Source organism: Atractosteus spatula, chromosome 18 (genome assembly GCF_055471065.1).
Source record: "Atractosteus spatula isolate fAtrSpa1 chromosome 18, fAtrSpa1.hap1, whole genome shotgun sequence".
Lineage (NCBI taxonomy): Eukaryota > Metazoa > Chordata > Actinopteri > Semionotiformes > Lepisosteidae > Atractosteus > Atractosteus spatula.
This window is the reverse complement of record NC_142723.1, coordinates 3144598-3172358: the sequence shown is the minus strand read 5'-3', so window position 1 is coordinate 3172358 and position 27761 is coordinate 3144598. Positions and strand designations below refer to the sequence as shown.

At 41.8% G+C, this 27761-nt stretch overlaps 1 protein-coding gene across 1 annotated transcript in view; it reads left to right on the top strand.

Annotated features, from left to right (window-relative positions):
* septin12 (septin 12) overlaps nt 1-27761 on the top strand; it is a 91601-nt gene that overhangs the window by 31464 nt on the left and 32376 nt on the right. The window contains exon 3 of the mRNA XM_088936212.1: nt 26719-26919. Coding sequence (XP_088792338.1) covers nt 26719-26919 — 201 coding nt within the window. The remainder of the gene's footprint in view (nt 1-26718; nt 26920-27761) is intronic.

Genomic DNA, 27761 nt, shown 5'->3' with positions numbered 1-27761 from the left:
ACTCCATAAGCTGTGTTTCAATAATAAAGCAATAAACCATGGGTGACAGCATACCTTTCAATAGTATCCCTGCATTTTAAATGTTTGGACTAACATTCCTGGTTTTCGTCCTTTGCTCTGGAATTAATTTGGATCAGAATTGTCCTTCACTGGATTTTGCATTGGGGTTCTATTAGGAAACATTTGTTTTTGCTATCATCCTTTTTAATCTCTCGTGGATAACTTACGTAGTGCGGAAAATAAACCAGTCTTTCTCATTACCTAGTTCTTAGTATTTCTTAGAAGCATTTCATGCTTCTGATGTACTGAAAAGGGGATAAAGAATTCTGAACTGTCAGAAATACTACATGATACAAATACTACAGATCTGTATACAAACGTCATTACAATGAAAAAATAAAGGAACAATCTTTCAAAGGCTGTGTTGAAATGTCTCCTTTTATGCTTATCCAGGGCAGAACAGTTTCTTGTTTCATTATCCTTTTACCTGGAGATTTATAAAGTGAAGATAACTTAATCCCATGGGGTTACAGGAATGAGCTCTGAAGTCAAGAAATGAGAGGGAGGAAATGATTTTGGCTCTCCATTCACGACAGTCACGGCAGGACTGTACTCAGAGACCACAGCCTTACCAATACAGATCTGTATCCTCACTGACAGCCTGGATTTTAGAAGGAATTCCGAAATGCATTTTTCCCCAGTTTGCTTTGACAGAAGCGCTATTGTCACACCACGTAGTTCCTGTCTATCCAGCTTTCAGAGGGTTATCCCATTACAGCTCCCTGCTGTCTAGCAAAGGTCTTGCTTGTGCAGGAGAGGGGTGGGGGGAGTTGGGAAGGCAGGTACCAGGCTGGAAGATTTGTTGACTGGGCTGATTATTTCAAACCGCACAGAAAAACAAAACAAGGTTCGTTAAGGTACGCCTGGGGAAGCTCAATCAAGCAAATGCGTATGATGGTATGCTAGGGAATAAACCACCGTTGCTAGAAACAAATGGTTCCTTGTGTGGACAGACTGACGGCTGAGCTAAAGGTACAGTATTAAAAAGTGATACATCCAACTGGCTTGCGTCTCGGAACACTCACAGACAACCCACGCACTGACAGAGCCTAGCCTGCACACTTGGGTAGAAAAAAAAAACCTCCACCATTTGTAGCTGAGGCAGATTGTGCAGAAGTGTTCATGATAACCAAGCATTAAACACTAAGACCCTCCACCTCCCAACACACACACTGTCTCCTAATTGTGTTGAAAATGCACAGCTGCTCCTGACTTCAGAAAGCTATCTGTCAGACTAAAAGGCAAAAAAAAAAACATAAACAGGACTGAAATTGACATTTTGCTTTGATATATTTCTTTAATCTTGGTTGGATGGATTCTTCTGGGGGCGACGAATTTTTGAGATTTCCATGTTGAAACCAACTCTACTAACTTAACATTATTTCCCCTTTTGTTGCGGCAATTGATAAGAATCATGGATTTTAGACACAGTCTGCACAAGATTATTGAGCCTGATCTCTTTTTGTCAGGTGCTCTTGGTAGATAAGACATGGGCTGCAGTCAAAAGGCTTTGTCTTAAATTGTTAGTGTGGACTTTGTGTTTCCTTGACATAACCTCCTAGTTAGCACAAATTATAAAGACTAACTTTAATGCAAAATGTGACATGAGTGGTTATGACTGGATCCTGTACACTTCACCTCTCTGGAATGAAGTTATGGTTCAGCTGTTCATTAGGGTTAAATTATTAACCTTAATAACTAATAGACTATTACTGCGGGCCTTTCTGTAATCTACCAGAAAGATTGTTTTACCTGTGTGCATTTATCAATGTACTGGAGCTATGAGCATGTGTTCAACTAAGAACAGGCAGCATGCTGTTGACTTGGACTAAAACGTTCAGCTCGTGAAACACACAGCATGTGTGTTTATTCAAAATGATTTGGATTAGAAGCATCTGTTCATCAAATTCACATGCACTTAAAAGGACGCATTCAACCCAGGCCTGTTTATTCTTCCCTGTTAATGTTGGTCAGGTGATGAAATAAATTGTAAATTGTGTTAATGTTTAGTTTTATTTGTCTTCACTGAAGTGAACTACAGATATTCTGGTCTTCTTGGATGTAGAAGTTCTGGAATGTCCTAAATTAGCTTGACCTCAGAAAGCACTTTGTTTAGGCTGAGGAAGTAGGTTTTGGCTAAACATGCAATATAGATCCTCTTTAAATATTTGAGGCCACACTGACTTAATGGTTTAAGTATAGAAACTGCTGTTCTTCGTTTATCTGTTGACATATAAAACTACGCCCACTTACCCACAGATTGTCATCACTGGCTTTTGAAGAATAAATCAGGACTCTACAGGACAAAGCTTCAAGAGCACGTAAACTCATTTATCACACCAGATTAAGTATGAGTGCATGAAACAAGCATCACGTTTGCCACAAGCACAGCTCCTCTCCTGGTCTGTGGCTGGTCTCGTCTTTGTAGAGAGGCTGTCATTCATGTGAGTCCCTGACAGCTCGATCAAATCAGATAACTTGCCACAGGGACTTGTCTGCAGGTATTGGGATTTTCATGCAAGCAGTTTGCCAGACAGCATAATTGCAGCATAATAAAGGAAGGCTTAAGTCTTAATGGCCTTTTTTAACTAATTTTTCAACCAAATGCCTGTTTCTCATGAGAAAACATATTTTTTTTTCTGTTCTTTGGATATGTCTTTTCACCCTCACACCTTCTGTAGATAAATTCTTTGGAGATATGGGAGACATGCCTGATAAGATAGGGATCATCTGCTGGGTGCTGGATCTCATGCTCTTTCTGCTTGGTGGAAAGACGCATCAGCCGGCTCAGGGCCAGGAATCTATTGAAACAGGGACACTCCCGTGAGTTGATGGACACTGTGTGTCAGGCTAACACGGATCCTGTTATTGTTCTAACACGGACAGCTTGTTGCCGGGTCATGCCATACTGTAGTTCATCAGCTGAGCTATGGAAATAGTGAGTATTGGTGCACTGTTTTATTTTATTGTTTGGTTTTCTTTTGTTGTCAAATATTGTTTTTTAAAAAGTGTTTAATGAAGTAAAAAAGGTTATGGTCCAATAGCAGTTGTTGTCATTTAAGAGACTGATATTTTTAAAACTACAAAAATGCCCTAAGAATTGCATATTGTTTGAATTTTAGGGTGAAAGTCAAGATTACAAGTTAGATTTTAAATGCCTTACATAAACACAGCTACAGTGGAATTAGTGTCATGGGTACGTTACATGTCTGTAACTCAAAATTAATGAGAACTGTAAGAAGAGGTGGTTATTAATCAGGACATACACTTCTATATCTCCTGAGCAGTGCACCTCCCCCTTTCTCCAAGCAGCTCATGGAATGCGGGGGGGAAGTAGGAACTGATAGTCAGTGTCTTTCAGTTCACTCACACCTCTGCTTTATACAAGGGCCTTAGGAGGCTACTGACAGATCCCACCTCTGTCTGCCTTAGGATTTCGGGATTACTCCATCAACATCAGCCTCACTTGCTTAACAGAAGAAAGCCGAGTTTGGCTTCGAACTGTAGTATATTTTTGCTGAAGGCCTGTATCAGATATATACATCAGTTCGTGGCACGCAGCCCTGGGATAATGCGAGATAAAAGACTGATGGCTTGTCAGGTTGGATCTCTTCCAGTTACCACCAGTGATGAACCACGTCCCCGGAAGAAAATTAAAAAATAAAAACAGCCATCTTCCATTTTCAGAACAAGTTAGAGTGAAGCGTACTGGTTTAAATTAAAAAGAAGTGGGAAGCCAACAGGACAGGAATATAAGATCAGTTAGAAAGGAAAGGAGGTGCTCACGCACTTGTGTGTGATTAGTGCAGTTGGGTACCTATCAATCCGCTGTTTGAGTGTACCTGATCTGCACAGTCAAGACAGGTGCCAAACTGACTACATCTGAAGCATTGGTGACAGCACTGAAAGAGGCGGAAACAAAGTGGAGGTGCATTTGAAACAGGGGAGGTGGTGTAAAAAGTTACCCAGCCGTGTTGTTGAAGCTGACACCCTGGCTTCCTTCAAGAAAAGGCTGGGTGAGATCCCCGGCTCAGCGAGCTCCTTACTATAAAACATGATAGATGGGCCGAGTGGCCTCTTATCATTTGTAACTGTTCTTATTGGCCCCTTTGCCAGAGAGAGTTTAAGTGCCCTTGAGAGCTCTGATGAAAGATGTCCACACTAGTCACACAGTGGCAGCCAATCAAGTCTCATCCACATAGTCCTGCTAACTCCTATAAATCTTTATATATACAGCTATGTGCTCCACAAAGGAGTGAGCACAGTTCCTCTTGCTGAAGCAATCGATCAGCATAGTCTCTTTCTGAAGAACTGAACTGCGTGTGTTGCCTACCTGCTGCTGTGGCTTTTTAAAGGAGGAGAGATCGGCGGCTACACAGCACTTGGCGCTGGAAAATGTCCCAACTCTTCAGCTGTTAATGCAGGGCTTAGAAATGAGATGAAGAATTGTATGTGGGGAAACTGCGGCGTCTTTCCACTCTCGATTCTTTTTCTAAAGCCGCAAAGGCTGCGTCGTGTAAGTGGTGTAGGATGTCTGGGTGAAATTAAGTTCGGCAATGCGAGAGACTGTGTACTGTCAGGGCCGCAGACGTGTGAAGAGGCTCGGGTCGGAAACGAGCCTTGGTCACTAAGGGTGAGTGCCTGGTGAGTCTGAAAATAGACGTTTCTTCAATCTCGTGACTTCATTTTCAGATCGTTTCCCGTGTTGGGGGGGATCTGATTTCACAGCACATTGCAATTCCTTGAAGTCTCTTCTCGGGTTTGCCGGCTTTGGCCTGAACCGTTTGCCTGAGACACAAAGACGTAACGCGTCTTTATTCTGCAAGTGGTTCGTGAGCCAGGACTCCAAAGGCACTCACCAGTTGGCCAGTCCTGTAACAACATGTAGCTCTTAAAAGAGCCTCATAAACCTGCGAGACCATGCGGTTACCACTGTAACGCTGGGAAAAGCCCCCAACCTCTTACTTGCTGAGTGACTTTTAGAGAAAAACGGGTGGGGTGTGTGAGTGGGGGTCTATTTAAACCATTCCCACCCTTCTGTACCCCCAACCCCCCAGCCTCCCCAAACCACTCGTGCATAAACACACACTGGAAACACGATGTCGTTTTTGTGTCCTTCCCAGTTGCTGGCATGAACTCGAGGAAATATAGGTCAGATACCAGATGTGCTTCCTACTAAACAAACAAACCACAAAGTTATATACTTGGCAGGGTCACAGAGAAGGGATATCCATGGAGTTTATAAAACATGTTAGCACAGCACAGTAGACATGAAGTCACTCTTTTTGAGAATACATTATTGGAAATTGAGCAGTAAATGAATAAGTTGCATTATCCTAACTGTTTTTTTATTAATCAGTTTGAAGTGTTCTTGTTTTACGGCATATTTGTTATATATCAAGAAAACTAAGCACTTTTTCATACTGTTCATTCCTAAACAGACCAATCCAATGAAGTGTGAGTGCAAATTGAATTTAAAAACCCAGAGTTTAAAAGAGCACTTAGAAGCTGAATTATGCTCCTAGATCACCTAGATTAAGCCAACATCTTTACATATTCCTTGCATGAAATGTGTCTCTCTCATGCTGATGTAAACAAATTAGCTTAACGTAACCACAGACAGTCAATTAATAGAGCAGCCTTTCTGTGTAAGAATCATTTCTGTCCTTTCTGCATTATTCACTGTGCAGGGCCCTTCTCTTACAGCTGTGTCTCCGATCACACTGCATTTCATAACCTTGTATCTTTCATACTGGTAGATTGATGAGTTACAGACAGATGTGCGTGATTGTTTTTCTTGTTTTATATATTTTACTGAGTGCATTCCTGTCTGTGACTCACACTACAAATTAATGTTCAGTGTAAACATGGGCAGGCCTCAACAGTTGAAGAAATCAAAGTAGAGATGAGACAACTGAGGAGACAAACACAAAATACTCTTCCAAACTTGCAATTAAGAACACAGAAAAATGTGTTTGTTAGTTGGAGGAAATTGCATCTTAAAAGGGTCATAAACCCACATGAAAATATAAAGTATATTAGAAATAGCCACAGGTGCATTATCTATTAAATCGTGCAGAAACAAATCCAAATTGATGTAATTTGTTTTTATTCTTCTATATTCTTCTTTATTTAACAACCATTCTCTGTTTCAGAAGAGCTTTTTTGTTCCCAAAATGGAGTAAAATACTACAGTTCTTTACTCGTATGGCATATCAGTCTTCTTATATGTCTTCTTTGAAAACACAAGTATTACCTGTGAAATCTGAGGTGAGCTTTTCATAATTGTTGTGGGCCTTAATTCTCACTTGGAAAATATGAAGCATTCAAATTTTCTGTACATTTGCCACACTTGGTAAGGATCTTGATCGTGGTGTAGGAATGAAACATGTGAGGCTGTAACCTGGCATTGAACAGGAGGCTAGAGACATGTTGTATCAACTGCTAGCGACATCACCTGGAACAGGCACACAATAGCCTTTCCATGGCGACACCTTATTAGGCAGTTGTGCCATTATGAATCACTGTCAAATATCACCAGGCAACAGTATTTGCTTAGGACTTGAGAGGAAAGCTGGCATAGACAAGGACGGGCAGACAAAGGGGCAAAGTAGTATCTCCTGCATGGGAAGGCAAAATTCAGGCATTTTTACTTACTTTGTTTACTCCTGAGTGCCGTGAAGATGAGCACATCCTCCTTCACAACTTTTCTAGAAAATTATGCAAAGAATGTAGGGAGTTCTACCACAGGACGAAAGGAAGGTAAGAGATGGGAAAGAGAGACGTTGTAGGAAAAGCTTTGGGAAAACAATTTGTTAGCCAAGTATACCTACAAATATCTCCCTAACTAAAAGAGTCATCAACTGTGATTTCCAGGAACCATCACTTCTCGTTGCGCAGTGCTGTACAGTGATGATAATATATTCATGATGTAACCACAAGGTGGCAGCAGTACAAAGTCGTTAAACTTTCAATTTGCAGGCTCAGGCAGAAAATCTTATAAATCAGAAAAATCTTATAAAAAGCTTAAACAGTAAATTAAATGTGTAATTGCACCATTTAGTGGCAGAATGTTTTATTAATTTATTTGGATGAGTGTTGGGGGAATGGCAACTGACTTTCTACACAGAGATTAACTTCTAACATAATTTTGTAGATTTTGCTAGCAGAGGTATAGAGCAGCCTGTAAATAAAATATTGAGGCTATAGTAACAGCTCTGTAACAGCTCCTAAAAATCTCTTATTACATTTTAGCCAACGAGAGAAAGATCTGATGACATATCCCCTCTGTGTTACAATTACACGGTTATTATTACATTACGGAAAGGAACAACAGACAATTTCCCTTATTTGTGTGCCCCTATCAAACGGTTCTCATTTGACATCTCTGGAAAGGTTGAAACAGGAATTTTAAAGAAATGGCTTTTGTTTTTAGTCTTTTTTGAGTTGCAGTGTCCTGATGAAGAGAGAAGAATAAATATTTAGTCTCGGTTTCGCTCAAGATCCGTCTCTGTCAGTGTCTTCACATTTAATTAAATCTCCATGGACGCATGGCTCAGGGGTCAGGGCTAGCTATGTATTTTTCCCTGCTGTAAGCCATCTGTAAATGAGTTAAGTTACCTGTGTCACCAATGGGGAATCCCTAAATACAGTGCTACCTATTTTATCACACCAGCTCTTACGTTTCTTATACCTGAGCTCATGACAGACCCCTGTGAAGTCCATCTTACTGACAGCTGCCATGTTTGATCCACCCTTATGCACAACGTGAAAAAATGTGAGCTTCAGATCGGAGAGCGGGGCTTCCCTGCAGGAAAATCACAGGCTTCTCCACATTGTTGCATTGCATCGGCAGATAAGCAAATACAGATCAGACACACACAAAGGGATTTGATCAGAAAACAAAACAGGGGTAAGAGAATAAATCCTTTTCACTTGAATTTCATCATGTAGAATGGGCCTGTTTCCATACATGGAAATATAGGCACTGGAGGTCTGTACACAGAAACGTAACTCGATTCTCTCTGCATGGGCTAACGACTTCAGTGTACACAGTCTGTCATGCTGAGAGGAATTTATTGGCAATAGCTTAAGCATGAGTAGGGCTTTGAGGCCTTTATCCAGAGAGGGAACAAGACTGCAGATGAGGCTAAAAAAAAAGTACAAGAGGAGATCGTAATGACATATGGTAGCTCAATCGGCTACTGCTTGGATCCCATTTATTTTTTCAAAATAATATTCAAAAGCCAGAAACCGTCACCAGGATGAGCAAACCAAAAATGGACGTCCTCCAGAAGGAAAGTGGACATTTTTTTTTCTACGTTCACAGATCCCTCCCCCAATCTCTGACTTTTGTTAACAAGTCAGCACTTGTTATTCTCAGTGACTCTTCACAGAAAGTACATAGAATTTAACAGGCTCATGAAAAGTTTGTCACGTGCCTTGTGGGAGCTGACTTTGACTGTCTTTTACGATTTTGAGATCTTGTGATGCAGCAGGAGAATCGTGTAAAACAATTCTTGAGAATACCTTTATAAATCATTCCATATTATTATAGAATTTATTTAAATGCAATAAATTTCCAACAAAAGTGAAGATATTAAGCTAGAGTTATTCTGGGCTAAACTGATCCACAACGCATGCAATGTGGTTTGACTGATTGGAAACATATTTAGATTATATTTACTCTGTCCAGGTTTATTTAATCTAGGACTAATGCAATTAAATCAAATCCATTTTCTGAAATCTGAAACCAAAGCAGTATAGCTTGTCTCCAAAGGATTAGGGCCAAATTAGCCCTAAGTGTTATGGTGATGGAAAGGCAATGGTGATATCAATGCATAATGACACATGGCTTTCCTGTGTCACTATATTCATTTACAGAATTAGCCCTGTTTTCCATTCAAGTCCCCACGAGTGTGCCATTTTACCTTCTGTTAGAAGATTATCTCAGAGATTCAGGGCCAGATGCTGCATTTTTTCGTGAACTTGGAAACAGTTTTTTTGCTGGTCAGGATAATGAGAGGGAGGGGGCAGAGGAAAGTCTTTGGAAGGGAGGGGATGAGCAGAAAAGGTTTCCTTTCTGCCAGAAGGGCTGAGAGGTGTCCCAGCTTCCTGCAGAGATTCTCCCTGCTAGATTAACTCCACACGAATCAGCTGATCCATATTGAATATTGTGCACAAGATTATCTGTGATGATTTTGTACTGGCCGGCTAATTTACTTGAAATCAAAGGGCTCGAATATTAAACACATACTGAACTTATTTTACCAAAGATTTAAAGTAACGTGTTTATGCTAAAACACTGACTTTTGTACTCTTAACCCTCACCAAGGTCGGTAGAACCTTATCTGTGCAAGGGGGGAGTCTTTGTAACTCCTTTTAGAACTTCTTTTCTGCGATACAATTCTGCAGCAAGACAAAATTTTAAAAAATGTGAATGTTTTCCAAAACACCTTTTAATACAATGGTCCATAAAGGTGTTTGTGCTTACTCTGAGCACAAAACCTACTTAGAACATCTTACAATAAGGTAAAATTAAATTGAAACAATTTTTGGCCATTATCCTAGATTTGTCTTTTGAAGAAAAAGCATTGCACAGTACTTACTTTGATGTCGTTTGATAAAGCCCCCACAAGGAATCAAACAATCTGTTCAGAATTTTTGTTTTGCCTTTATTTCAAAATTAAGGAAATGAACAATACACATCTCTCCTTCTGTTCTTGTGGAGATGAGGATAAGGGCTCTAGCTAGTGTTGTCGGGATAGCTCTCTTCAGTTTTGTTCTTTATATTATCCATCTCTGGATTGGATGCTTGTAATTGTGTATTATGTGTATATATAATTGTGTATTAAATATGTTAAAGAGTCTTGTCAGGTTTTTTCAGGTGCTGACTCTTACACCCTTTGTGCTTGTCCTTTTGTAAAACCTATCCCGCTTTGCGATCCCTGCTTCCGAGCAGCCAAAGAGCGTCTCTCACAAACAGATGCTGGAGGGCGGTGGAGGGAGAGGTCTTGTCCCAGCAGCAGTGTCAGCGCTGAGTGAGCGTGGGGGGTTAATCGGTGCAGTGTGTGTCCTGCAGGCTGGCCCTTGTTTCCTCCCTGGACAAACAGCCACACACAGCTTGCCGTTTCCTGCTGCGGCTTTCCCTTTCTCTGGGTGGTGTATTCTTTTGTGAACCTGATAGTGAGACGGGGGGCCTGTGTGTGCTCACTGCTGGTCTTGCTGAAGCCACAGCTCTTTCTCCTTCGGCGCTGAGAGCGACAAACACTCGGGGAGAGAGGTGACGGTAGGCCTTGTCTAGTGAGTGCTTCTCTCCAGGACCACGGGGTGAGTTCGTCTATGCGATTGACTGTTTCAGTTAGAGAGAAGAATCGCCAAATCCAGTGTCCAGCTCATCCTCTGATGGGCAGGAGTGCTCCATCAGTTATTTATTAGTGTCAGTCATCACAGTGATGAAGTAAACATGATGGTTTTACTATAAAGTCTTTAGACTTCCTTTTAAATCCTTTCTTTTTTTTTTGGCTTCTTTTCGGTAGGAGTGTCAGTATTTGTTACTTTCCTGCCATCAGATTCTGGTCTTTAATAGTTCATGGACAGTGTTGCTGCTCCTTAGTAATGGGGACCTGGCCAGGAGCAAGTTAAAACAAGTTAGAAGCGAGGACTTACAGCCTAGGCCCTTTCTGATTCAGAGGCCGCTGTTTGAAAACCACAACGATACTGCAAAAAAAAAAAGCTAGTGTATTAGCTGTTCTCATTGGGAGCTAATTGAGCAAGCAAGAGGGGATTTTGCAGGACAATCTGTTTCCCAGACAGCGGTGCCATAACAACTGCAGGGTGCCCTGTGCCCACCACTCGTCATGTGCCGTCCTGCACACACTGCCAGGCCCTGCCGCCAGCTGTCCATATGTGTGAAGACAGGGTACAGCTGGCATGTGGAAACTCGAGAGAGGTGCTCCTGGAAAATCCTGCTTGACAGTGTTGGACTAGATTTCTTCTTGCTCCTCCTCTCTAGTTTCATTCTGTTTTCAGAATCTTATTGTCATTTCAGTTATCGGGGATTTAGATGGCTTCTGAGACAGTCAAGATTATTGCAGGGTGAAGGCCTCCTAAGAATGGGAATTCACCACGAATCAGCAAGCTGTCCAGGCAGGCACTTTGGTTGTCCACTTTGGTGGCCCTTGGTAGAGATCAAACTCCGTACATCTTCGCTACTGGAACGATGCTGTATCTCCATGTGTCCTCCTGTGGTAATGAAGAGTACTTTGTAATGCAGATGTACAGGATGAGCAGTCAGGGACACAGTGCTGTGGATCAGTGGAGATAAGAAGGCCATTCAGACAGGGCTCTGAGATTGTGATGCTTCTGATGAGATTTAATAGGAACCAGCAGCCTGGGCTTGGGGAGATAAGCATCTCCATGAGAAAGGAAGACAACACGCAGTTTGAATATTCTCAAGCGTGTGAACTATCTCGCAGTTACTGGGCTCTTTAAGGGGCTCTTTATATTCCTTGCCCTTCTGAGCATGTGACATCTCCTCCTCTGCTTGCCTTCCTTGTAGTTGTACCGTGGCATTCTTGTATAAAGCAGAGATAATTGCTGGCAGAATAAAATATTCCAAATCAAACGCAGAGAGTGGAGCTGCTGAAGGGTTTGTGGTAATTGTGTGACCAGCCCTACTCGAGCCTCAGTCCATGCTAAAGCTCACGCAACAGAAAAGGAGCAGTCAGAAGATGGAAGCCATCCATCTGACATAGGTTTCCAGTGAAATCTGCAGTGTTGTCCTGAAACTAAAATATTTATAAATCAGAAAAAAGTCAAAATAACTTTCACAAAACTTTATTAGCACCGTTATTATGGTGTAGTTACACTTTTTGGATGGTTTCTTCTGGAGTCCATAGCAAAAACCACCTTTAAAAAGTGGTGCAAACAAATTCAAAGTCAGGGAGTCGCTTCTTGATAGACCCATAAGACCAGTGGATCTTATTGTCATTAGGATTGCACTCTGTACTGACACACCCCTTCACCATGGCCTCTTTACCCCTGTCCATGTTCTCAGCAGCTTGTTGCGTTGCTGGTAACAGATGTTCCTGTGTGGCTGTTTCCTTGTCACTGGGTCTGAACCAGCCCCCCTTTCTCACACACACACTCACCCTGCTCTCTGTAAGAAATGCATTCATTCTGAAGCATTGCAAACAGACCTGGAAACAACAAGGTCAGTCTCCCAGCACCCAGCGATCTCTCCTCGCACATTTCTGAGGCCTGTTGTGACTGAGTTTTAAGCACCCATAATTGAATTAACCCCTTTGACGCCGCAGGGTTTGCCGGTCTCCTCCAAGGCAAGAACCCACTCCGTATGTGGCTGTAGTCTATTAGGAAACCTGATACTTCCTGCATCTTATTTAAAGTTTCCTTGGCAGTGATGTGAATATGTTAATCACAGCTGTTCTGACATGTGTTTTCAATTAAAGGCAGAACGATAGTCCGGTTCAGTGGCATTTCAGTGGCCCCTGTGGCAGAACACACTCGCACCTTTGTGATCCAACATATAAATGTTTCTCATTTAATATAATTCTGGATCTCAGCTGTTTGAGCATGGTCTGTGAGTGCTTTAGCTTTCCCAGGTGTTTCTCCCTAATTTGTTGAATAAAGAAATAGACTTTTTTTTTCCAAAGTAATTTGGATGATAGGACAGTAGAGAACAATTAACAAGAAGGAAAAAACGCTTTCATCAGCAGCAACGACATTGGCAGCAAACGTATTTATCTTGTTTCCGTGACAACAGATAGCTTTTGAATTCTTAGATCTTTTGTTGGGGGAGTGAATACGCTGTGCTTAGAATGATGTGAAATTTCTTCTTCAGTCTGAAGGCCATGCGTCTCAATGTGGAATTGTCTTCTGCGGTATGGGCTGTCCCAGTTGATTGGGGACTGCAGGCTGGTGGGAAGAGGGCTGCCTTTAGTCTGTGTGTGAGTTTTTGTTGCATTATTTGTTGATACCTGAAACAATCCCTTTGTGGTCCAAATACAGAACATTAAGTCACGTTTTAATAATTGTACACAAATACCAGGATCAGCAAGATGTCTAACCGTTGTTAAATTGCTTGTTTCAAAAACAGACATCATAATGTAAAGGCATTTTCCTTCTGAAACATTCAAGTAAGTCCCATTTGTATCCTCCACTTTAAGAATAACGTTGTTATCTCCATCAGCTCTTTCCCCTTGCGGTCACTGGTTCACAATAAAGCTTTCCATTAGCTGTAAAGGCATTTTTATAGAGCTGAACACTGGCTCACACAGGCTAGCACAGGGTCTTCATGAAGCTGTTAAAGGAAACTATACTGTGATTGTGTGTAAATACTCAATTTCATTTAAAACAGAAAACCCTGGAGATATTAATGAAACTTTGCTTTCCCGGCAACTGTTAAGTACAAGATTAGAACCACATTTCAGATGATCTAGAAGATGCATACAGTACATCCTGGGTACTGACCTGCTGATGCTGACGCCAATATATTGGTGCCCACACAAAAAAGTGCCTGCAGAGGTCATCTTTTGAAACGCGGAAAGCCAGTACACTGATTTTTGAGCCCACGCTACAGTCGATTCCAGAAGACAAAGAGTTCTGAGTGAATGACAGGGGGTTTTATGCCCATGTGTGTATGTATTTCACAAAATAGGACATTTAGCAAACACTTGTAGAAGCTGCAAAGAAAAATCAGAAAGTTTTGAAGATCAAGAGTGGGTGACTCACCTGGAATATAATTTAATGGAGACAAATGAGTATTACATGCAGATAGCAAAAACAAATGACAGATATAAGGTGAGACTGAAAGGCCTATCTATGGAAAAAATCTATTCTATATTGACAATATTATCCTAAATTGACACCATCATTTTCATCTTCTAGAAATTGTGAGGGGGCAAAATGGGCTAACATAATTAAGAGATATTGTTAAAAACTATTAGAAATTACATCAATGAATGTTACTGTATGTAAAAAAATTACAATTCACTTGTAAGACCTCATATAGAAAAGGTCACCAAAAATCTGGAATCAATTCAGAGAAGAGCAACCGGTTATATTCCTGGGCTCCAAAGAATGTCCTGCTCTCACAGGCTAAAATAGCTGAACCTTTTAAGTGTTGAAAATACTCAAAGTCATTAACAAAGTCAACCCAATGGACTTTTTCATCGCCAACTGTGAAACACGAAAAAACACTAGTGGAAACTGATGGGAAGTACATTTCAAACTCAGAACAGGAGAAACATTTTGCTCAAAGAGTTGTGGGGGTCTAGAGCAAGCTATGCAGTCTTCAGCCTTCAGCGTCTCATTTCTTTCAAGAACTTGTTGGATGAGATCTTCCACCCAATCAGCTACTACCAGCTAAACAAATTAGAAGGACAGGATGGCTTCGTTTTGTTTGTAACTAACCTTACGTTCTTATGTTGTGACATGTTTCTACATGTACGTGCTAATATCATCACTGATCTTGAACAGATAGTTGAAGTACCAGTGAGTCAGGGGCTGGAGGTCTCAGCATGGTGACACAGGAGTGATTCCAGGGAAGAGAGCTGAGTGGGCTCAGAGGGAGCTGAATGGCTTCTGCCCTAAACAACCTTGAGTGCTACAGTAAATAATTTAATGCTTTATTAGCTTAATTAGCTAGAGCCCTGCATCCCATAGAAAGATGCATCCAGTGTAGTTGAAATTAATCCTCTGGACTCCAATTCAGTATCAGTAGACAACCTACCTTCCTGCTCCTGATGCGTCACTGAGAAAGGTCTGGTCTTTCACTGTTGTCCTCGACTGGAGTGGACTTTCCTGGTACTGTAGTTACCTCCCGCTCTTTGTCTTATTCCTCTCTCCTGATTTCCCTGACTTTCTTGTTTTATTCCAGTAGGTCCACAAAGCGCATGTCACACAGGTGACTTCACAGGTGACTTCCAGGTCAGCGTATCCCAAAGCACAGAGAAATTTTGAGTTTCTCTTTCTTGCTTTGAAAGGAAGGATAATCATTTCCCTTTCCTTGTCTGAAAATCATCTAATATTATAAATAATTGACAACTTATCATAGAACAGAAGCTACTTTGTAGCCCAGTGCAGAAAACATCTGTAAGTTTCGTAACTTCTTGTTTTACTGACACAAGCAAACACTACTCATGTTCTTGTAGACTGTATTGTGGAAGAGTAGGAATGTCGATGGAGCTTTGAGCTCTATCTGGGTTGAGCTATCAAAGGAGATTGTGATTCATCAGAGCACAATTGGAGATTTCTTCATTACTGCGGAGGCTTTTTAAATTAAAATAATCATAATATTCTTTTTTTTTTAATAAAGAATAACATGACAGCAGAGTCATTCATTCACCCAGTACAGCCAGTCCTAACAGGCAGTGAGTGAGATCAGACTAACTGTGGGATGAGAATGCAAAGAGTCAGGAATTCTCCTGTCTCAGCAGTCTTTTCTCTTGAAGAAGTCAAATGAGTCTCAGCCTTCTGCTTTCGTCATCAAAACAGATGCTGGCACATTAACTCCTACAGGTGTCACGGTTAGAAAATATCGGGCTCTAAGATGTATCTTAATGACCGAACAGTTCAGTGGTTGTAATTGGCTGAGCAATATTCTGTACTCGTAAAGCAGAGAAAGGATTGGGTCTCTTGTAAAGTATCAATAACTTATGACTGCAGCTGTAATCACAGGAAACTGAAGGTTGGGAGACTCTAGAATCTTTATATCACATCCAGCGCAGAGGAACAATCCTTAAAGTGGGGAGGACGCTGGAGTTAACACTGGTGTTAACACTGGAGTTTGGAAATGGGGGATTTGCATAAAAGTCTTTGATTTGAATGTAGTGGCAAACTATAAACAGGAAGTGCAAACCCTGCAGGCGAGGAAACGCATCACCCTCGCACCAATCTCTGTGGTTAGTGCAAGTCACACCCCTTCAGCGTGAGCAGAGTTGGGGCACACATCCTGAGCTCACAGCACAGGCACTCCCAGGGCTCCTCTGCTGTCTCCTCCAGATCTAGGTAAGAAATGGGTATCTACACTCTCTTCTTCCACATGCCATGCAGGCAGGGCTAGGTTTATTTTGTACATACCTATCACTCTGTAATGGGTAGGCAGCCTCAACTCAGCACTGTTTCCTTCGGTTGATATATCACACTAACGCAGACTAATGTTCAAACTGGAAGGCATGGGTTTCGGTAAAGTGTGTTACACGCATTTGTTTTTGGGCTACTCTTTTAAAAAAAGCTGTACTTTCTTCATGGAAAAAGCTTGTTTTCTACCTTTTGAATGCCTTCTCAGGTCTGAATGTCTAATCATAAATTTCCGTTTTCGATAAAAAAAAATAAATTCTCACTCTGCTCTACAACAAGTGACATTTCAGCATCATGTTAAGTTATTTGAGCTGCAGAGTCACACCTTGCCAAAGCAAGAAATAAAATAGTATATGCAACAGTGTCAGTACTTTACGGTACTTCATGGTACAGTACCTCACGATATAGAGGAACTGCATGATACCATCTGATTAAGGCGGGAGCTTCTCTTTTGCATCTTTGATTTCCCTGTTCTAGGTCAAGGGAAATACAAAGATAGATTTGGATTATTTGCTCTACATGCATCTGTATACAGCAACGGAGCTTAAACAGGAACTGGCTTGCTGACTTCTGCAGAAGTAAGAGGAGATTGAATGATAAGTGCAGCTCGTAAGCCCGAGTGCTTTGTGATACACACACAACACAGTGGCATGGCAGCTGGTATTCCTGTCTCATGCCTCTTGGGTTCTTGACTTAATTTTTCACTGGGGCACCTTCTGTGTGTGCATGCCCTGCAAGGCATTGGCGTCCCATCCAAGGTTCAAATGGGGCGCCAGTTCCTGGCCAGGAATGTTATGGTAATGAATGGACTGATAATGGTCCCCTGAGTTGTGAAGTTGATTATACCCTGTGAAATAGAACAGTGGAATAGTGAAATAGACCCCCAAAAATATCACTTAAATCTTTGCTCTGGCATTTATTAAATGTTCTCCCAAAGGGTTGGATTGAATTTATAAAGGACCATTTGACTTTTTAAAATGGTTGCTAGTACCCACATGTGCCATTTTGAGCATTAAGAGAACTATGTTTTTAAAGCTCTTTTTGATGAAAAGTAGTTTTCATCCGGAATATGAAAATCTTACACCATGAAATAATTGCAGAAAGTGGTCATCAGTGACCTGTAGCCTCAGAAGCAAGTCACGTGTAAAAACATCCAATCAGGTTGCCTGCTTGCACTGCCAAAGTGAAATTATGTCAACACCCGTTGATCAAAGCAGGACTTGTGACTAACAGTAATCTTCTTGAAGATGAATAGTGAGGTAGGAACATGCGAAAAGCTGCAAATGAAAGGAGGCCATTTAGCCCATTTCAGTCGTTTTGCAGTCAGCAGCTGTCTGATCCAAGAATCTCACCCAGCCATTTCTTGAACAAGAGCAGGGTTTCACCTTCAGCGGCATGTCTGGGTAACGTGTTGAACAGTCCCACAACCCGTTTTGTAATTAATAATAATTGCTTACATTTATATAGCGCTTTTCTGGACACTCCACTCAAAGCAGGTAATGGGGACTCCCCTCCATCACCACCAGTGTGCAGCATCCAACTGGATTTGTGTAAAGACGTGCCTCCAGTTCTTGATTTTAAAAATATTTCCGGGAAAAAACGCTATTGGCTTACTCTGTCAGTTGTACAGAGCAGTCAATTCTTCTGCTTTTAAAGTTTTAATACAAGTCTTTTACAGCAGCAACGGCTCATCACGAATTAATGTTCCAACACGCAGTGTTACGTTACACAACACCCACAACGACAGAAAGGAAGGGCAGCGCGTCTCTCGGTAGGGAATGAGATGACGGCAGTACCACAGCAGTGATTCCTGGATCCAGGAACATTTTTCGGCACGTTTTGAGTTTTTGAACATTGAATTTAACTTTTGTTAAAAGAACAGTTTGCTTGAGGTGATGTTAGGAAGCCCTAGATGAGGAAGATTGCGTCACAGCTGTGGCCTTTGCCAGATGTATTTTGACATTTGTAACTTGTGATTATATACCAGGGCCTAACCCTCCTGCTTTCCAGTGAAGCAGCTTCTCCCTCAAGTTAATAAAGCCAACAGGAAGAAGCCACTGTGGAGCCCTGCCTTTTTCCCAAACTGCGTTTTTATAGATTAGTTATTTGGTTAGTTTGTTCTTCAGCTGGGGTGCCTCTCACCTCCGGCTGCTTGCGGCTCCACTCATGTGTAAATTCGTCTGCTGAACAGGAGGAGGTGTGTGTGTGTGGGGGGGTGGGGAGGCTGGGTCAGAGTACTCTGGTTCAGTGGAAGCTCCTTGTCGATCTGCATGTGAATGACTGTGCGAGAGCCCGTGCTGTCCCCCCTCGCTTCCTCGCTCACTCACTCAGGCAGAGACAGGGACGGAGGGGAGAGAACACAGCCACTCGGCACGATCTATCAGCCAAGTCGCAGCTCCTCCTGGACAGCAGACTCCGGGGAGGGGAAGGAGGGAGAATAAATCACAGAAACTTTCTAAACTCAGCGGCTCCGATCATCGGGTGGCAGGAGATTTGAGTTTCGGCTGGGCTGAGGGCGAAGACAGTTTGTGAATGAGAGAAGGTAGGAATTGGTTTGCTGTGCAGTTGAATGGAAGGTTTTCCAGAGCCTCTCTTTTGAACAATGGGGTTGAAATGGATTTCAGCTGCAGTGGTGAGGAGTTCATACAGGGGAAGACCTTAAGCTTTGCTTTTTAATGTTTTTTTTTCTTCTGGTTTACTCAGGTGCCTTTAATTTGTTCAAAACTTTACTTAGTGCCTATGCCAGCCTGTCTAGTTTCTTATATTCTCCATAAGATGCACTAAAAACTCATGTGAACGATAGCTTTGTTTATAGTGAAAGTATCACTACGCATATTATGGTGTATTACAGGGCCTGTACTTCATATTGTCTGTTTTCATGTGCTTCCTAAATCAGAAATGTGTTGAGCGCATGCACTCTGACAGCAAGGCTGAAGTGCCATCCTTCTTTCTTCTTTAGAGACAAGGCTTGAAAATGAGCAGTGTTTGTTTAAGAAAACAACTGTGTTCAATATTTTAAAACTGCAGGGTACAGTACTTTATGCAACAGTTTAAAACTCACAAAAGCACCCTCGCAGCACCCAAGGCAACCCCAAACAAGGCAGTTTGAGGAATTGGCGTGCACCCAGAACACACTTAATTAACTCATTCTGAAATGTTCACATGGGAATTGCTTTACTTAGTGTTCCTGGTTTTAATAACAAGCCTGATGGTGCTTTGCATGTAATTACAAGCCAAAAACCCATTTTTGCTTTAATGCAAGTCTTTAATTTGACACTTTCATAAATCCCAGTTTTGAGATTGCTACGAACTTGTTTGAATGAGGCATTGTTCGCTGAAAAAAGGAACAGTTTGTATCGTTAAATTGACATTAAGTTCTGCAAGCTGCAGTAAACAAAGGCATGAGCATTTCCACTTTCCAAAATGCATAGTCATTAAGACATGATCAACCAAATGCAACAGCAACTTAGCGGCTGATGAGAAACATAACTTAACCAGTGATATGAAGTTATGTACTAAAAATCGATTGTTTTTTACTAAAAAATCTAAAATATATACTGTACATAAAAGCTGATTGTTATTGAAAGCCTGTACGTCTGTTGGACTGTCAGCTGTGTGGAACATGGCCCTGAGCACTGGCTTCAACAGTGCCTGTCTTGTGCTTGTGTCAGCCTGGGATGTACAGTATATTATTTACGTAAGGACATAATGCCGGATGTGCATGGAAGCCAATGAGGTCATCCATGTGAAAACTCCACTAAAACCATTACAGTTGCATAAGAGGCTAAGGCACTTTGACTCAGTGCATGCAGTGATGACACAGAAGAGAGTACCATATTAAAGTGAATTCATGGGTTGTACTCCCGTGGTTTAAGTGTATGCTTGAAGAGAACTTGGTTACACAGAGCTCCTTTTTTAGAGTTTCTAAAGAGTGCATCTGAAGAATTCATTTCACACATTTGCTTAAATAGCCATACCCAGGTAACGGAAAATCAAATGCATTTAGCAGATGAAACACTCAACAAACACTCACGAGAATCACTGCAACACACTAGCAAATGCAGAGATTCCATCTGAATGCGCTAAAAAGAGAGAACAGTATGGAGTGGTCAGTGATATTGCCTTTTATCAGTCCCAGGCCTAATTTAATTAGCTTTTTGGCTAGAGGAAATTGATGAGTATATCAATCAGCAGAGAGTGGAACAGTATTGACTATGCTCAGTGAAGCCTTCTTCCAGAGATCCACTTAACTAATATTTGTGAAGAAGTGCTAGACGATAAATCACTTCTTTACTCCATTGGGCTTCAGGTATTTTTAGCTCTTCATTTAAACTGGGCATTCCCAGTTTTTTACAGCTGTTAATGTACTGGACAATACAACCATGCCCTTATGTTGCTTTATATTACTATATGTTACTACTATGTATTGTATATACACTATATAGTAATATATATTACTAAGTCATGCTTTCTGAATTGTGACACTGTGAAGTCAGCTTCTAATTGGATCTGTATCTGTCTTTTATTATCTTGTACTTGCTGTGCACAACCTGTAGAAATATCCTGCATATTTTGTTTTTAATGGAGGAAGTCACTGAAGAATATGATATGAAAGGACAAAAGTACATTTTCAATATTTGAATCCTTGACTAAGACTGCAAGCAGTGACCAAAAGTGGACATACTCTACCTACAAAGAAACTTGTGGTAAACTCTTTTGTTACTTTAGTAGTACAGGCAGATGTCCAAATTCAGAGCACTCAAAAGCAGCCTAGGACTCCCAGACCCCAAGCCAGAAAGATCCAGAGGAAATCAGTACATCTGGCAGCCCAATACCAACCCTTTTGAGCAACAACAACAAAGCACTGACTCCCCCCTAATGACGTCACCAACACCCAGATGCTGACCTGCAGGGGTTATGTGTTCTGTGTGTGATTAGCCCTTCAGACACCCATTATGCAAAACAGTAAGTGAGAATACAGCTTTAAGATGTACAGGGCATGAGAATAGAACAGTCAGGGAGCTGACATTAGGGAAATGAATATTCATTGGGTGATGTCTCTTTCCTAAACTCTTACTTTGTTTTAAAGGGAATTATTAACCCTTCAGTAACACTAGAAGATGATGGCTTTCTAAAGTCATTTAAGATGACCGTTCAATGATATGAAAGGGTCTAGGTGACTAAATATGAATACTCACAGCTCTACATCAGAAACTAAGCACACACTGTAGTGTGTCAATGAACAGTAACCTCCTCTTCACAAATCTAAAGGAAGAGAAAGATAAACTATTACTTGTAATGACTTCTAAATCCCAACTTTAACTGGATTCTTCAGTACAGCTTGATTGTGCACAATATGGCAGAGTGTTTTTTAAACACTGCACAAAGGGAATATGTGAACCAACAGATAAATTATTTTGAAAGGTCCCCTTTCAAATGTGCTCAGGCCTTGAATGAAGGGCAGTCATTCCGCCTCTTCAGTAAATCAGTGGTTCTCTTTCAAATCTGAAGAAAATGTAATACAGTTTACTTCTCTTTTTCTTCACAGTTCTACCCTCCCTCTCTCTTCCATTCCTCAACACGTGTTCTCTGTTTATTTTTCTCATGCCTCAGAAAAAGATCTTCATGTTCTGTCCCTGCGTCCCACAGCGTGTTTGCCCATCTCTTTCCTGGGGCTGGCTGCTAGTTAAGCATTTTAATTTCGTGCCTTAATATATCTTGATATATAACTCAACACAGGAACTTCTCAGTTTTACCTTCAAATATGAGATCTGACAGCTGTGTCTGCACACCTGTGCAGTATGCATAGTTAATCTGCAAGAACATTTAATTTTTCCTTTCCACATTTAATGCCCTGCTATGTTCCTGAAACTATTAACTTTTGATACTGATGACTTGCCTATATCCCCCAATATAATCATATTTGGATAGTGGTATCTCCTTCATGAGCGTGCCTTTATCGGCTTTGGTCAAGCACAAAGTTTACACATGGAATGACGCCATCTTTATTTTACATCACTGCTGAGCACTGCCTCTGAGGTAAGCCAGGCGGTAACCTTTCATAAAGTATGCTGTGAGCGCTCCTTAAGTTGCAGATGATGCATCTTTAAAAGCCCATGGCATGGCAAGGCAGTAAAGTGGGAAACTACGGATGGAAATCCATTGCAAAGGAATTAATTTCTTCCAAAGCTTCTAAGCTAGGGGGAGGGGCTGCCAGTCAGTTTTCCGTACTTAAGAGAAAAACCCTACTGTAGCCTCACTGGCCTGTCTGTCTGACATTATTGTTCTCTTCTGCCAACCCTTAATGGCTTATTTTCTGGGATTGGCTGTCGCTGGAGTGTCTGCGCTGCAGGCCTCCCTTCCCCCTCTCCCTGTCCTGAGTGTTTGTCCCAGCCCCCCACCCCCCACCCCCCAGCGCAGCTCTGCTGGGGCCAGTTTTCACAGAAAAGGCCAGAAACTAGAAGAGCTTATTAGACATCCTGGCTGCCAGATAAGCAAAGCCTCTTAAATCTTAACACAGAAAAATGGCCAACTGTAGTTTTTAGCTGCACCGATCTTTGAGAAATTCCTGTTTTTTCTTACTAGAAAGATTTCAGACACTTCTCTTGAAATTCAGTTAAAATGCGCCAGCTTGCCTGAAGCTTCATTCAGAACTAAAAAGAAAAGGCACACACTTCCTTTATTTTCATGGTAATGTTACAGAGTTTGCATTCCAGCTGCTGTTATACAGAGTTTGTCTTAAAACAATCACTTCCCTGTATCTGAATTCAATGGGCTGTTATGCAGAATAACCATTGCATTTCAGATACTGCTGTCCCAGTCTGGTCTGCGGTCTGTGCATGCCATTCCTGAAGGATGTATAACAGAGTGGTACAGTACTGCATTTCACAAAAGCAGGTTCATCCTGCGGTGGTATTTCGGGACGGATGATGTTGGTAACTTACCATCACATTTCACCCCAGCATTGACTAATAAACCAGCTGTTGTCTGTACTATTTTCATTTCCTCTCGCCCGTTACTTAAGAAGTTCTGTTAGAGTGATTGCTGTAACCGTACTGCTAAAACCACTTGACTTTCAAAGATAAACAACAGCACACTGAACCTCCGATAAGATCCGTCCCTTCGTCTCGGCCTCAACTGATCATCCAGCTGATCCGGAAGGTTAATGGCTGCTGAAATTAAAATTGTCCTTCTTTTCGATAGCAAGCTAAAGCTAGCCTCAGTACTAATTGGAGTTCATAGATTTTTTTTTTAATTGTTGGTGCGAGGACCTGCATTGATCTCTCTTTCCTGACCCAAAAGGGCAGACAGGGTATCGGTCTTAAAATCAACACACAGTCATCATCATGTTTTGAGTCCAGCCTGGAGTCCTTGTTCCTTGTTTTTCTTTCTATTCCTCTGCCTGACAGAATGCTGTGCTAGTTGATATCCCTGTTTTCTGCTTGTAAAACCCGCTTCAGAAATCCTGCATCCCTAGTGAGAATGTGCAACCATGTCACTCGATCATTGAGAGTCCTACAGAAGAATGTAGCACGAAAAACGATTTAGAGTCCAACCAGCAGAAAGGCAATTCTGGCAAGGAGAGTGGGCTGGTTTTCTTCTTAAGACCAGGGGCCGTGAATCTTTCATGCAGATAAAAATAGCACTTGTTTTAAAGGAAATCCTGCTCTGGGCTACAAGCAGCATGATACCTGATTGCAAACGTCACATGGCAAGGGTTTGAAATGATCTTGGAAATTTGGTGTCTTGGAAACAAGGAGGCGAACTCAGAATCCGAAGCCTGATCTCTTACAGTAGTGCGTGTGGGGGGCAGGACTCGTAAGAACTTTTACCAACAGGAAGTTGACTGTTTCACCAGTAATTCTGCCTCGTTTTTGGCCAATGCTGTTCTTCCTGCTTTCTCCTCAAATGTCATTCTCCTGGTGGGGAGGGGGGCTCTTATCATTTGACTCCAGGTTTTCTTTGAAAGCGCAGACTTGGTCCCCCTGATCTGCACATCTCTCCTCCTTCCTGAAGAAAGAGCTCTGATCCGTTGGGGGCATCTTGCTCCCAGACAGTAGAGGTGGGGGGATGAGGGGGGCGTGGGGGGAAGCTGGTAGAGGTTTTCCGAGAAAGAAGCGGAGTGAACCTCACACAGCTTCCTTCAGGGGCAGCCCCGTGGTGAGCGAGGGACCCAAACACAGCTGGATCCCCATGGCCCGGCTCCCCATGTGTCTTCCATTAAGACCACATTTACAGAGGCTTGAGGGGATCTCAGCCCGCATGATCCTGGGCTGAAGCGTCTGGTTGATTTATGACTTCATTTTTAACGACCTATTAAAAAGGTTGGTGCTGCAGTCTCTTTCTGGAATTCCTAGTGCTAGATACCTTCTGAAATCCATTCCAGGTGGCACAGTCAGCTGCAGTTTTTGCATTTGTATCAATGAGGATGTGTCTTCTTGCTGAAATGTACCAAGGCCCCTGAAACACTTAACCTCAAGTTATGTTTGTGGTGAAGTATTTTCCAATTTATTGAAAATAAAATGGATTTTATGCGTCTTGTTTAGGAGCAGGACAGTTTTATAGTGCAGGGAGATGTACCTCTTGCAGAACGCTGCTCTAGCTATCACAGCTAATTTTCGTAAATTAGAAGATCATGTCATTTATTATACAGAGTCGGAGAATTTTGTGCAGATAGATTGCTGTAACGCAGCCCAACTGTGTTTGTTAATGCCGCCGTCCTCAGAATGTTCACATTGCCATTCATCTTCATGTAGCTTCAAATTGCCTCTTCACTGCACTGCTATAAAAAAAACACACTAACAAAGTAGTCCCACTGAAGGGGGAATCTTCAGGAGACTGAGATATAAACACTCATGCATATAGTGCTAATAATATTGATATATTAGGAATTCATGATATTTCAGTAGTCTGCTGCATCTTTCAAGATACAAGATACATTCAAGAAATGGGACATTTCTATAGAAACCTTCAGGCTATTTTAGTAAGGCATAATACAATTAAGCCACAGTTTATGTGATAGAAATACAGAGCCTTTGATAAGTTGCTTAAAAGGATTGTCAGGTCCAGTCAATCCTCTTTTGACCTGACAGCACTCCGGAGTTGTTCCTGCAATGCCTTTCTGAGCTACATTACTCATTCAGTGAGGTGGGACTGAATATTAACCCAGTAACAGCCACCTCTGACTCATGGCGGCCTGCAGCACATAGACAGATGCAATGCTATTCAGATATTCAGTGCTGTACTGGAGCTAACCTGTATTTCCCATGCTGCATGCCACCACAGCAGTGTTAATACATCTTTACTGGACAGTATTAAACTAGCTAATTATATGCCCCAAGCACTATGGTAATTTCTGGCTACTAATTGAAAAGCATTCAAATAAAGTCTTTCCATTTAATTTCTGGTGAAAGAAGCTTGATCTCACTAAATATTATCCTTCCCCTTTTAAAAGTGAACCATATAGGGAACTACGTTTGTTGTGCTAAATGATTTCAAGTACACTGGAACGTTTGAAGAATGCAGCTTTATTCAGTTATTCCTCTTCGAATCCTAAACCATCATCGCCACAGTGCTCCGTTCTTTGTCAGATGTTTGCCCAGCTTGGAAAATATATGCTGACCGAAAATGAAACATAAAACAAAAAAAGCCAGAGAATGAAATCCAGAAATCAAGTCAGGATGGCTGCCCAGCTTGTGAGAAGGAGGGGAAACTCTGCAGCTGAGCCTTTTCAGCGAGGAAGATGAGTCATTGCGCAGGTTTAGGAACTGGGTGGATTTGCTTTTGTTCAACAACAGAATGTGGCCAAATTTAAAAATGGGAGAAATTCTCAACCTGGAGGGTATTCCACTGTAAGTTGTAACTTGAAATACAAGAATATGATACGTATTCCTCCTTGGCTGGCATGATAAATGTCAGCAATCCTTATTGTAGAAATTTGATTCCATCTTTTGAAGGCTGGGCGGTTTGTTAGTCTAAAGGAAGACTTGTACCACTCCAGGTCTGACTTGCTCAGACAACAGAAATTACAGTTGCAGCTGCCTTTTCTAATAATTGCTTCATTTGTGTTTTGTAACTTCCCTAATTTAAAAATGAATGATATGTGACAAACACTGAACAAAGTACACATTTCTATATTTAACAGAAAATTTTAGAAACTTAAGGATAATAATTACATAGAACTGCTCCCTGTCAGATATCTGGCAATAGAATTAAATAAATAAAAAAATATTTTAGGGAAGAGTTTACAAGTAGTTCACACTTACTAGGACTATTCTTCCTTCCTTCCAAGTCCTAATACATACTATTGCTTGTTTTCAGAGCAGTTCCAAATAAAACAAATGGAATAGATTTCTTTTTCTAGGGCCAGGTCAACTTTCTTTCAGTTTTTTTTGCCAATCTAGAAGCAGAAATATAACTGTATTTGCTGTTGACATTTTTTTCCCCTCATTCTCATGTTCTCTTATTCTTTTGCCATTTGCTGAGCCTCTGCAAAAGTTAAGTTTGTAAAGAGTCCCAGTCCTGGCTCTGACAGCCTGCTGTTCTGTCTCCCCTCAGACGCGCTGCAAGGGCTGGAGCCGAGAGTCCAGATGGCAGACCAAGAGCCAGACCAGCTGCCTGAGCACCAGAACGAGCTGGCCCCGGAGGGACCCATCAGGGGCCGCGAGCTCTTCGGATATGTGGGCATCGAGGCCGTTCTGGACCAGATGAGACGCAAGGCCATGAAGACTGGCTTTGAGTTCAACATCATGGTCGTGGGTAAGTAGCGTGGAAGGCTTGGGCTTTCTCCACGGTCCTTATAAATACATCTGTCTGGCCCACTTCAGAGTCTAAAACTTTATATCAACTGGTGGACTGTAATAAACCAAGTCCACAATTAGAAATATGCCCCCTCTCCACGTGTGCAGACTGTGTCTATACAGCAGCCATGTCATACCCATCTGTCTGAAACTGTTATTAAATACAGCTCATTGCAACTGTCCCAATTCATGCCAATCAACAAAAGCATTCTGCTAACCTGTTTGTCACTAGTGGTACAGAAAATTAACTTAAAATTTTTTTGAGAGCCTTGTAAAGCTAGAGTAGTACCGAGCAGACTGTTTTGAGACTCTTTGCTGTTTTTGGACGTTTAGTAACTGCAGTCAAGGGCGTGTGTCTTATTAATCAGAAGTGCGACACGAGAGTTGCCTGTGCAAGATTTGTGGACGGCGGCTGGCTGCAAGGCTGTATTTAAAATGGCAGATGGAAAGCTGTGGGCTCACGTGGAGGAAATGGCAACAGGTGAACAGGAAGGATGGAGGGAGTGGAGTGCACTTCACTCTGAGCCTCCTGCTCACAGGCTGAGTCTGAGGGGGGAGCCAGTCTGGCCTCACTCAGGCGGAACGCCGAGCTCTTCTGAAAATCCAGCAGCGTTGTCAGGGGTTTATAAGATATTCTTTGGTGTTAACACCTCTCCTTTAATCGTCAACTCTTGTGTGGATCGGAAACTTGCAGTGAAGGGAAAGGTGGCCCATTAATTACTTTAATTAGTATGGATTCAACAGGCTGTATATTTTAAACAACCGCTCAGTGTCTCCCTCCTTCACTCTGAGGAGGTTTTA